Source organism: Gymnoscopelus braueri, assembly GCF_963280865.1.
Source record: "Gymnoscopelus braueri genome assembly, chromosome: 3".
Taxonomy (NCBI): Eukaryota; Metazoa; Chordata; class Actinopteri; order Myctophiformes; family Myctophidae; genus Gymnoscopelus; species Gymnoscopelus braueri.
Genome location: NC_137612.1, coordinates 2,085,171 through 2,098,276, shown reverse-complemented (window position 1 = coordinate 2,098,276; position 13,106 = coordinate 2,085,171). Strand labels below are relative to the sequence as shown.

The 13,106-nt window shown below is 39.2% G+C and overlaps 1 protein-coding gene across 1 annotated transcript in view; it reads right to left on the bottom strand.

Annotated features, from left to right (window-relative positions):
• LOC308082814 (ERC protein 2-like) overlaps nt 1-13,106 on the bottom strand; it is a gene marked incomplete at its 5' end in the record, with an annotated part of 64,600 nt that overhangs the window by 39,497 nt on the left and 11,997 nt on the right. Inside the window, 4 exon segments of the mRNA XM_080424835.1 lie at nt 2,339-2,362; nt 2,365-2,664; nt 3,238-3,411; nt 7,544-7,567. Coding sequence (XP_080280961.1) covers nt 2,339-2,362; nt 2,365-2,664; nt 3,238-3,411; nt 7,544-7,567 — 522 coding nt within the window.

The following is a 13,106-nucleotide window of genomic DNA, read 5'->3' as shown; positions in this document are numbered from 1 at the left end:
TGGGTTGTGTTGTTACCTTGCCATGATGTAACTCCAAAGGTGGACAAGAAATCAAAATAATTGCTCCATTGATTAGAAATTGCTAATTCAAAATATGCTCCTCATTGACTTACATTGTACGGTAAAACAGCTCTCAAAGTCACTCTTTTAGCACATAAATGAACCCAAACAGAGCTGATTCAGACAATATAGAGCATCACCAAACCCAGTACTGTTGTTTTTTAATAAAAATGTCAACTTCCTGTTGATTTTACTATTTGAAGATCTGGATCCGGATCCGCGGATCCAGTCCAGGTTTTCTACTTATTAAAAATGGCAAAATCAACAGGAAGTTGACATTTTTATAATTGCCTTTAAGTCACAACTGCTGCAGCAAGTGAACATTTGTTCAAAGATTGTTGGACAACCACTTCAGAGGCTCTATACATCTACGTATAATAACAGTATGATAAGGCTCTATACATTCTACGTATAATAACAGTATGATAAGGTTCTATACATCTACGTATAATAACAGTATGATAAGGCTCTATACATCTACGTATAATAACAGTATGATAAGGTTCTATACATCTATGTATATAACAGTATGATAAGGCTCTATACACTCTACGTATAATAACAGTATGATAAGGTTCTATACATCTACGTATAATAACAGTATGATAAGGCTCTATACATCTACGTATAATAACAGTATGATAAGGCTCTATACATCTACGTATAATAACAGTATGATAAGGCTCTATACATCTACGTATAATAACAGTATGATAAGGCTCTATACATCTACGTATAATAACAGTATGATAAGGCTCTATACATCTACGTATAATAACAGTATGATAAGGTTCTATACATCTACGTATAATAACAGTATGATAAGGCTCTATACATCTACGTATAATAACAGTATGATAAGGCTCTATACATCTACGTATAATAACAGTATGATAAGGCTCTATACATCTACGTATAATAACAGTATGATAAGGTTCTATACATCTACGTATAATAACAGTACGATAAGGTTGGCAAGGAATATCACTTCAAACACTAGCCATGCTTTGTATGGAGAATATAGGTTGCTGCCTTCAGGAAGGAGATACAGTGTTCCTACATACAATAAGGTCAAACTGAAGAGGTCCTTTGTCCATCAGACCACACTGAGGCTTAATCAGGAGTTATAGGCCAGGGGTAGGCTGAGTGGTGGACACTGCTCTTGTCTTTGCATGTCTTTATGTATGTATTTTGTTGTTTTCTTGTGTCATGTCAAATGTGTGTAGGCCTACTGTTATATGTTGCATACATGGCTGTTGGGTCGCAAGACAAATTTCAGTGCAAACTGACAATAAAGTATTATCGTATCGTATCGTATCGTATCGTATCGTATCGTATCGTATCGTATCGTATCGTATCGTATCGTAAAAACTGGTCAAACGTTTGGCCCAATTGTCAAATAATATGAGAAAGAGGCAAAAAAAAAGGGTATTTTCACAATATTTATCTGTGGAACTGAGTCAAACTAAATGTAATCCCTCAATTCCATGTGCTTGTCAGGGTGGGGGGTCCCCAGTTCAAATACCATTCTTTTGGGGGGGGTCACGACCTGAAAGGGTTGAGAACCACTGCCCTACAGCATTGGTTCTCAAAGTGGGGTCCGGGGACCCCCGGGGGTCCTTGGAGTGGTTCCAGGGGGTCCCCAGCAAAATGTGTTAATATAGCATCACAATCATTTTATCCACTTACATTTTTTATACTTTGGCTATTCAAAAATAGCAGATCTACAAGCTCATAGCGCGGCACTGAGTGCCGCGCTATGAGCTTGTAGATCTGCTATTTTTGTTAAATCGTGAAAATGTGTGCAAACCTTTGAATATATATATATTTTCAAAGCAAACATTTGTAACTCAAATCTTTGCTTCTGGGGGGTCCCTGGAACAAAAATATTTTGAGATGGGGGTCCGCGGCCAAATACATATCATTTAGGTGGTCCTTGACATGGAAAGAGTTTGAGAAGCACTTGCTCTACAACAGCACCTCCTCTTCATTACATTACATTACATTACATTACAGTCATTTAGCAGACGCTTTTATCCAAAGCGACTTACAATAAGTGCATTCAACATAGGTAGGGAACGAAAACTACTAATCACCAGAAGTCTTTAGTGCATTTTCTGCAAAAACAAGCAACCAAGAGTATACCTAGCGCTAAGGTAAAAGTGCAATATATCAGCTACCTATTTCCTTAAACAGATGAGACAAAAATAGCTAAATCAAATGAGCATGAGCTAAAACAAATAAGTGTATCGACTAAACAAGATCCAATAAACAATACAGCAATAGAAAACAAGCGTTCGTACAACTCTTCCTCTTTCTCCACTCATCCTTTACCTCTCGGAGGTGAATGTTCTCCTTCTCCTTCTGGTCCAGGATGACCTCCAGGTGTCCCAGCTGGTTCTCGGCCTCGGCGATGCGCCGGGCCCTCTCCTGCTCCTCCTCCTCGTTGCCGCGGCCCCCCCCCATGCCCCCCGGTGGCAGCCCTTTGCTCTGCAGCATCTCCAGCAGCTTCTTGATGGACTCGTCCCGGGCGCCCAGCGTCTGCTTCTGGGTCTCGATCCGCAGCTCCATCTCCTCCAGGGTCTTCCTCAGCAGGAAGAGCTCCTTGGAATGCATTAGAATATGTATGAAGCAATCACCATGGAAAAAGTACTTAAATGTTTTACCTAAGTAAAAGTATCAATACTGCAATGCAGAAGTACCCCGTTACAAGCGAAAGTCCAGAATTCAAAATGTACTTGAGTAAAAGTACAAAAGTATTGGCATCAAAATGTACTTAAAGTACCAAAAGTAAAAGTACTAAAGTGTTTGAAAATAGCAGATCTACAAGCTCACAGCGCGTCGCATCGCGACGCGCTGTGAGCTTGTAGATCGGCTTGCAGAGCTTGTAGATCTATTTTCAAATAGCCTATGTATAAAATAAGGCTAAAGTGGTTCATGCATGTTTTATAATGTAGTAATTTATATCTGCAAAGTAACTAGTAACTAAAGTTTTCAAATAATTGTAGTGGAGTAAAAGTACAATATTTGCCTCTGAGATGTAGTGGAGTAGAAGTAAAAGTATAGACAATTGGAAATACTCTGGTAAAGTGAAAGTACCTCAACAAATTGTACTTAAGTACAGTACTTGAGTACATGTACTTAGTTACTTTCCACCACTGTAACTAGCTGACTAACCTTGGCCTGCCGGTCGTGCTCGGCCTGCAGCCGGCGGAAGTTTTCCTCGGTCAGCTCGATGGAGGTGAAGTGGTCGATGGCGGAGCGACCGCCGCCGTCCTGCTGCAGAAGGTGGTTCAAGTCCCGCTGCGTACGCAGCTCGTCCTGCAGGGCCTGGATGGTCAGCTGGAGATGCTGTGTGGGGAAATGGTCACGACGTACAGTATAGACGGAGGGGTTGTCAGCAGTGGTGGAAAAAGTACTCACGTTTTTTCACTTTTAAAAAGTATCAATAGTGCAGTGTAGAAATACTCTGTTACGAGTAAAAGTCCAGGATTCAAAAGTATTGGTATCAAAATGTACGTAATGGACCAGAAGTAGAAAGTACTCATTATGCAGAAGGTCCCATTTCACAAGTTTTCAAATGTATACAGTCTTTTGAAAATAGCCGATCTACAAGCTCACAATGCATCGCTTCGCGAGGCATTGTGAGCTTGGAGATCGGCTATTTTCAAATGGCCGAAATGTATGTAGGGTTGAAGTGGGTAACGTATGTTTTGTAATAATAATCTAAATCTACAAAGTAACTAGTAACTAAAGTTTTCAAATAATTGTAGTGGAGTAAAAGTACGATATTTTCCTCTGAGATGTAGTGGAGTAGAAGTAAAAGTAGGCCTACTGAAAATTGGAAATACTCCAGTAAAGTAAAAATGCCTACAAATTGTACTTAAGTACTTGAGTAAATGTACTTAGTTACTTTCCACCACTGGTTGTCAGTCACGATCGTGACATTTTACTTGATGATTAATTGTCATACAAATAATTGCGATTAACGATTTAACCCATTAAGACCTGAAGGCCTTCTAAATCAGTAGTTCTCACACTTTCACAAGATATTTTTTTTTTTTTTCCAAAATAGCAGATCTACACGCGCTGTGAGCTCGTAGATCTGCTATTTTGGCATAGCCAACGCAAAAATCTGCTTTCCCGGTTTTAATGGGTTAAGTGTGTTTTTGGCATTGCACATTGGAAACATATATAATAAATAATAAATACAAATTACATTTCCTCTTTCCTTTTTTTCCGTACGCCGGCAGGAACGCGCACGCACACCCACGCACGTACGCACAAACAAGCACACAAAAAAGAGCACACACCAGTAATTCTCAAAAAGGAATTGCAATACTTTGAAGAAGACATTATACTCAATGCAAGGTGTTTTTAAGTAACACACCTCTGAACGACAGTAATGCACACACACCCACAGATTCAGAATGATTAAAGACTGTCCCCAAGGTTCTGTGAAAAATGTACACATGAATGGGCTCCAAATAATATGCTAAAGTACTTCAAACATAGGTTTAGGGACACAGGACTTACCTTTGAATGAATGCCATGAAAATGTAATGAATTAATCTGACCCAAAGATGACAGTCCTTCCAGGGGAAGATTTGAGAGGACAGATTAATAGTATAGTAAGTATTTTTGCTCCATACGTACCGTAGTAATATTACTCAGAGATGTAATCATTTGAAATGTCTTTTTCAATTTTGTTTAGACAGGCCGGAGATACATTAAAGCTTTCAAATAAATCATAGCTGTCCGAGAGACTAACACAGCAGTGTGCTGTGAAAAACCGTGCCGCTGTCAGACACGTGAGTGGATTTTATAAGGGTTCTTTGACTTGCTAATCAAAGCAGACCTCCAGGACCACACCATCCCTTCATCTCCCAGTAGATGATGAAGATGATGATGATGATGATGATGATGAGGTCCTGGATGAATATCCACCCGCCTGAGCCAAGGCTGGATAAAGATCTCATGTTTCAAACTTCAGACGGGGTAAAAGATAAGAAGAACTTATCGAGCATACTGAGGCTAATGGCTCGTTTAGACTCGGTCGTGAGACCGCGTCGCTTGCCCAAATGTTTTATTTTCACACGGTTATATGACATAATGTATAAATAAGGCTTAAAGGTATCATGACATTCATTTTAACTTTTTTTATTTTCAATGTTTTATTTGGGGTTTTATGACTTCAATTACACCCAAAAAAAATGAACTTAGAACATTCAGTGGATTTTCTGTGGTCTGGGGTTTTCTGAATAATTAGGCTGAAAAGTAATCTGAGCTTGGCCCTTCGACAGTGAGGTCACAGTCAATTAATCCCGCCCACTCTCCTCCTCGCCCCTCCCCTCCCCTATCCTTTCCTTTGGGGGGGGCGGAGCAGAGGCGATGATTGACAGGCAAAATCCCTCACCAGCGACACCCGCAGGCAAAGATTTCTTTTTTCATTGCAGTTCAAAAGGCTTTAGAAATGTGAGAGAAAAACACCTGCCATTGATCACTGGAATGGAATTTTCACTTAAAACTTTTTGTACACTTTTGAAGGACCAGGACAAAGACTTTGAATGTGGTGTAAAAGTGAATGTCATTAAACCTTTAAGACTGTTAAGCTGCAATTGTGTGCATGAACAGCGGTCATTGGAGGAGAAAATGTGAGATAATCCAACGGGAAGAGCTGTGAAATAGGTGTACACATTACACTGTAGGCATGTCTGTAGGCGCGTGTCCAAGTATGTGTTTTTTACTGGTATCAGTCCCCCCCCCTTTTCAAATGAGCATTTTTTTTTATCTTCACACACTTTAAAAGGTGCAGTAAAGTGATATATTTTTTTGTTAAAGTACAGTAAGTGTTAAATAGCTAGTAATCATTGCTATGAGTGTTCAGTAACAAGAGTCTGTACCGTACAGGATACAGAGATAAAATGACCAAAAGTTTTTTTGAAAGTTTAAGACTTGATTCTTGACTGGAAAGTCTCGATGGAGATGGAAAGAAAACGTAATGCAGCTTAATTAACCCTTAATTAACCCATAGGAAATGGGCCACAGACAGCAGGGTTCACACAGCAGGGAAAACAAAGTGGACACAGGCAGTTTCAGATTCTAATACTGACATTGAATCCAGTTTCCTGGGTGTACGTACACAGGGTTGTAGAATGTGAAACATTATAGGCAGAGGTAGATAGTGCACTATAGACATGGTTGGAGTGAAATATATATATTTTAATCCATGAAGGCCGGGAAGCATCTGTGTCATTTTATAAGATTTCTTTGGCTATTCAAAAATAGCAGATCTACAAGCTCATAGCTTGTAGATCTAAATTTTTTGGGGAAAAATCGTGCAAATCTTTGAATATGTATTAGGCCTGTCCCCGACTAAGGATTTGTTTAGTCGAATCTAATTGGCGACTAATTACCAATAGTCAACTGGCAGTCGACTAATGATTAAAAAATATATAATATATATATTTTTTTTTTGGGGCCAAAATACATTTTATTTCAAAGGGCCAAGTCTACACAGTTTGTTTTGTCTCCAGCAGAGTTTCTAGTGTCTCTATCTCTCTCTGGAAGAGGTTGCACATGAACTCTGCAGCCGCACTGAGGCGCTCCAACACAAACAATACCAATACAAAGACGAGGAATAAGAAGAATAAAGTGGAAGTTACGTGTGGTTGCAGGTGTAGACTTGGCAAAAAAACGATTTAAAACATTTTTGGCCATAAAAGATTTTTTTTTATTATTTTTTTTACTAGATTCGACTAAGAGACACGCAGTCGACTCGGACCCCCCGCGACTGACCAGTCGACTAGTCGACTTAGTCGAGGTCAGGCCTAATATGTATATATATATTTTTAAAGCGAACGTTTGTAACTCAAATCTTTGCTTCTTGGGATTCTACAAATCTACCCAAAAATGTGTCCGTGGACCCCCGTCTGAAAATATGTTGTTCCAGGGACCCCCCAGAAGCAAAGATTTGAGTTAAAAATGTTCCCTTTAAAAAAAAATATATAAGATTGACTGAATTTTCACGATTAAAATAAAAATAGCAGATATACAAGCTTGTACATCTGCTATTTTTGAATAGCCAAAGTATAAGATAATGGTTAAAGTGGTTACACACACATGTGTGTGTGTGTGTGCACACGTGTGTGTGTGTGTGCACACGTGTGTGTGTGTGTGTGTGTGTGTGTGTGTGTGTGTGTGTGTGTGTGTGTGTGTGTGTGTGCTTTGGCAATGTAAACGTATGTTTTCTCATGCCAATAAAGCCCTTTGAATTGAATTGAAGTGTGTGTGTGTGTGTGTGTGTGTGTGTGTGTGTGTGTGTGTGTGTGTGTGTGTGTGTGTGTGTGTGTGTGTGTGTGTGTGTGTGTGTGTGTGGTTCAAAAGGGATTGCCAGGTCTCCGTTATAAACACGCGTCACACAACAGGGTGACTCTATGTTGTGCAGCCATACACGACATGGGTTGCAAACATAGGGACAAACCTTGGTTCTCCTGGCATCCAGCAGCTGCAGAGCATTGGGCGTGAAACACAAAACAAAAACAAGAATGGTAAAACACAGCGTCAGAGAGCATGAACGATGATGCAACACACAATGGATGGTTCAACACATAAATGAGTGAGAGGCAGCCAGACACTCTCTCTCTCTCTCTCTCTGTCCCCCAGCTGTACTTTAGTGTCTGTCCACCATCCTTCAGGTCCTCAGTCCCAGAGCCTTCTATTGGAGAGTTACGTCAACTAGGGGTCAGAAACAGCGCCGGTCACCTGCCTGGGGGCCAGTTTCACCACCTCACACTAAGTTCAAACTTAGCCTAGTTACAGCTTAAACGGCTTTAAAAAAAGCCATTTCACCCATTTAGCCGGGAAAGTATCTGTGTCATTTTTAGATTTCTTTGGCTATTCAAAAATAGCAGATCTACAAGCTCATAGCGCGGCACCGAGTGCCGCGCTATGAGCTTGTAGATCTGCTATTTTAGTTTTGTTTTTATGTGAAAATTTGTGCAAATCTTTAAATATATATATATATATATATATATATATATTTTTTTTGAATATATATTCAAAGATTTGCACTCATTTTCACGATTTTTCAAAAAATAGCAGATCTACAAGCTCATAGCGCGGCACTCGGTGCCGCGCTATGAGCTTGTATATCTGCTATTTTTGAATAGCCAAAGAAATCTAAAATGACAGAGATACTTTCCCAGATTGAATGTGTTTAAGCTATAACTTGGCTAAGTTTGAACTTAGTGTGAGGGTGGTGCCCCAGGTTCATGTAAACTCTGAATAGTGACGAACGCTCGTCACTATTCAGAACGCCCTGTATATAATCATACTGTATGTCAACCTGTACATACATTATACTGTGTATATAATCATACTGTACGACATGCTGTACATCACTGTCACACATGTACCTTCAGACAAATACGGAATAGCAGGGGCGGTTCCACACATAGAAACCCCTTTCAAATTTCCCCATAGAAATGTCAGAAAATATTTATATTCATTATTCTAAGCCTGGAACCAAGCCATCCAGCCTCTTGGTGAATCATGGCCATAAAACATTTGATTCTGTGTCAAAAACATTTAGATTTTTTGGTTATATGGTACATAATACAATTAAATATTCAAATATGTTTTGACACAGAATCAAAGGCTTAAAATAATTTTATATAAATATTTTTGGAAATCTCTATGGGGGAAATGAATTGGATTTCTATCTGTGGAACCACAAAATGGCCGCCACGGCTATGCCTCTATAAGTTACTTCAGATCAACAGAACCATTCTGGAAAGAGCTGAATGTGAGTTTTGAAATAAGCTGGCTGGGCGTTGTCATGCAATTTAATGTAATTATATGTAATGTTAATAGAATAATGAAAATAAAAATAACATTTTCAAACGTAAGTTAAACTATCGGGCCAATCAGTGACTGCGCTTCAACTGCTGTCCGTACGACACAGTGAAAAGCATCAAAATCGTTTTCTGATTTCTCGTACTCTCTCCCTATTGGCCGAAGTCCAGACTGATACTGACGGGAGGAACGTGAGAGTGAATCCACGTTATCAGTCTGGCCAATGCCAGGCTAACTGTTATAGGCTCTCGGCCCGGGTTCCAATCTGAAGCCTTTGCTCTTTGCTATACATGTCCTCCCACCTCTCTCTCTCTCTCCTGCCTTTACTGTCTCTACAACACAAATAAAAGCAGGGGAAAAGGAATGATATAACAGAACACCCATCAGTGTGTCATTTCTTTGCTCAGTACATACTGTACTGCAGTCAATGACAGCGGTGGAAGAAGTACTCAGATATTTTACTTAAGTAAAAGCAGCAATACCACAATATAAAACTACTCTGTTACAAGTAAAAGGCCTGTGCTCAAAATGTTACTTGAGTAAAAGTACAAAAGTATTAGCATCAAAATATACTTAAAGTACCAAAAGTAAAAGTACTAAAATGTTTGAAAATAGACGATCTTCAAGCTCACAACGCGTCGCGATGTGACGCGTTGTGAGCTTGTAGAGATGTATAGAATAAGGCTGAAGGGGTTAATGTATGTTTCATAATATCATAATTTATATCTGAAAAGTAACTAGTAACTCAAGTTTTCAAACAATTGTAGGAGTAAAAGTACAACATTTGCCTCTGAGATGTATTTGAATAGAAGTAAAAGTATTGGAAATACTCAAGTAAAGTACAAATACCTAAAATTTTACTTAAACAGTACTTAAGTAAATGTACTTAGTTGCAACCCACATTCTCAGCTGCGCCGCTCATCCCATAAATGCAAGTTCCCTACAAACGGGGCACAATTTACAAGGGAAATGAACAGGTTTTACAACAGCATAAAAGCTATTGCCAAGAAGCATTATTACAACAGAGAAATAATGTAACAAACACACATGTTTGTATTACATTGTTCTAAATATCCACAGGTTGACAAACTACACATAGCTAATGTTCTGGACACTTCTGTATATTGTGTAAATATCCATAGACTTTCTACCCGGAAACACCAAAACACGTCTGTTTACAACAATTCGGATATGGCATGTGTTTGAACCATATGCTCTTCCCCCCAGCAGGGGGCAGTGCTTGTACTGCCAGAGGGCCTTTTCTGGTCAGTGTGCCAGTTCATCTTACTTCCACCACAGCCGCACGCTCCCTTATGTAAGCCACAGCCATTTTAATCCTGTACACTAAAACCACTTAAAGCCGCTCAAATGTTCATACACACACACACGCACACGCACACACACACACACACACACACACACACACACACACACACACACACACACACACACACATCCATTTGATCACACATAGCCTACTGTAGCTACTATACACACACATATGCTGTCACTAGAAAGGTCCACTACATCACCATGCTGGCTTTGTATCTGCCCTCTAATAGTAATAATCATTTTAATCTGAGAGCATTAAAAACCTACCTCAGGGTTAAATGAACACTCCGGATTTGACTGTATATTACTGACTGTACTGGGTCTCGGGCATCATTGAAGTGATTTATTTTGGGACGCTGTGAGGCTAAATTTAATTGGTGTGACAGACAGACAGGCAAAAAAAATGTCAAGGATAGCTGTCAATCAGTCCGTATCGTCCACCACTTTAGTCCCAAACAAGATGTCTTGTAAATGACTTGGTGGAATTATTTTTTGTGTGTGTCTTTTTTTTTTTTATAATGCGCATGCCTGCACACACGTCACACACGTCACACACACACACCCACACCCACACCCACACCCACACACACACACACACACATACACACACACACACACACACTTACATTTCCCCTTTATTACATTTTAGCCCAACTGTTCGATTCAAACCACACTATAGCGGGGGGCTTTTAGACTCTTAAGGCGGTTACACACCGGCGAATGTGCGAATATACTCAAAATTCGGACTCGTTCCGAATAATTAAAAGACGCTTTTTCGCTTCGCTTTTCCGCTTTTTCGCGCCATGTACGCTTGCATTGACTTTATAAGGTTTTTAAAAAAAGCGTATTATTCGCACGAAAAAATCACCCCGGTGTGTAAGGACCTTTAGTCTTGTGAACTCATTGAGTGCCCATTGAGTGCCCTCATTGAGTGGTCTATTTCTGGCCAGTACGATTTTGATTTTTTTTTTTCGATGTAAAAAAAAAGTGCTTAGGAAGCGAGATACAGCCTTTTTCAGTTATAAGTTAAACAAGGAGTGGATGGAGCTGCAAATCTTCAGATAATGATATCTTGGATTCTGGAATTATTATTATTATTTTTTATATTTTTTTCAAAAACACGTGAAACGCGTTAATGGCACTCAATGAGTTAAGCACAGACGTTCCAAAAGCACAGTGATATTCCACTTCCTGCCAGGGCTTTGCTTAGGTCAGGGAACATTTTTCTCTTCCTCACTATTCCCTGCTTTTCCTCCCTCTGCATCTCTTAAACACTTTGTCATCTCAACTGCCAGCGCCCCTCCCCCCCTTTCCCCAATTTCATCCGCACTGTCTTTCTCTGGCCTGATCAATATCCTGTCTTCTTGGAGCTGAATTGGACGAGGCAGTCCAATGAAAGCCATTTGCATAATTGTGCAGAGCGAGGGTTAAAAAATGACAGCGGTCAATTCTTGGGTCCCTCTTCACCACCAGATCTCTGGCACAGCTGCACCGGCTACGGGAATCCTTCTGGGTTTGGCTCATGACCAGTGGTGTAAAGTAACTAAGTACATTTACTCAATACTGTACTTAAGTACAATTTTGAGGCGCTTTTACTTTACTGGAGTATTTCAATTTTCAATACTTTTACTTTTACTCCACTACATCTCTGAGGAAAATATTGTACTTTTCCTCCACTACAATTATTTGATAACTTTAGCTACTAGTTACTTTGCAGATATACATTATTATATTATAAAACATACATTAACCATTTCAGCCCTATTTTATACATAGGCTATTTGAAAATAGCCGATCTGCAAGCTCACAACGTGTCCCATCGCGACACGTTGTGAGCCTGTAGATCTGCTATTTTCAAACATTTTAGTACTTTTACATTTGGTACTTTAAGTATATTTTCATGCCAATACTTTTGTACTTTTACTCAAGTAACATTTTGAACACAGGCCTTTTACTTGTAACAGAGTATTTTTATATTGTGGTATTGCTACTTTTACTTAAAGGGATATTTCACTTTCAAAAAAACTTCAGGCTTTTGTGAGCCCCCCAGACCGTTTTTAAGTTGCTTGATTCAGTATTTAGATATTTGATACTCATTTTTATCAGACACGCCCCCTTCCTATACAAACCCATTATAACTTCAAACTTATATATAACCATTTTTAACATGTTTGATTCGTCAAAAACACCCGTCCTTGGTTCTGGTGACTCACCCTGCCCTCCTAATACGCGAGTGGGCCGTGTTTTTTCGATAACTTTTTTCATTTATTTTTAATCTTTTTTTTGGAAAATGAAAAAAATTTAATACATTAAAAAAATTAATTTAAATAAATGAAAAAAGTTATCGAAAAAACACGGCCCCCTCGCGTATTAGGAGGGAAGGGTGAGTCACTAGAACCAAGGACGGGTGTTTTTGATGAATCTAACAGGTTAAAAATAGAGTTTGGAGTTATAATGGGTTTGTATAGGAAGGGGGGGCGTGTCTGATAAAATGAATATCAAATATCTAAATACTAAATCAAGCAACTTAAAAACTCACAAAAGCCTGAGTAGACGATAAAATGACAAAACGTTTTTTTGAAAGTGAAATATCCCTTTAATTAAGTAAAATATCTGAGTACTTCTTCCACCACTGTTCATGACTCAGTGAATATTGGGTCAGTATTCGTCTAGTTTTGTGTCCAGAGAGGTTTTCTCTTTCACTGCAGTTCAGATCAGATTCAGCATTCATTCATGTTGTCACATTCATGTTGTCACATTCATGTTGTCACATTCATGTTGTCACATTCATGTTGTCACATTCGCATCAACACTTCCACAGTTTCAGTCTGATAACTCACCAATAGATTGAGACCAAT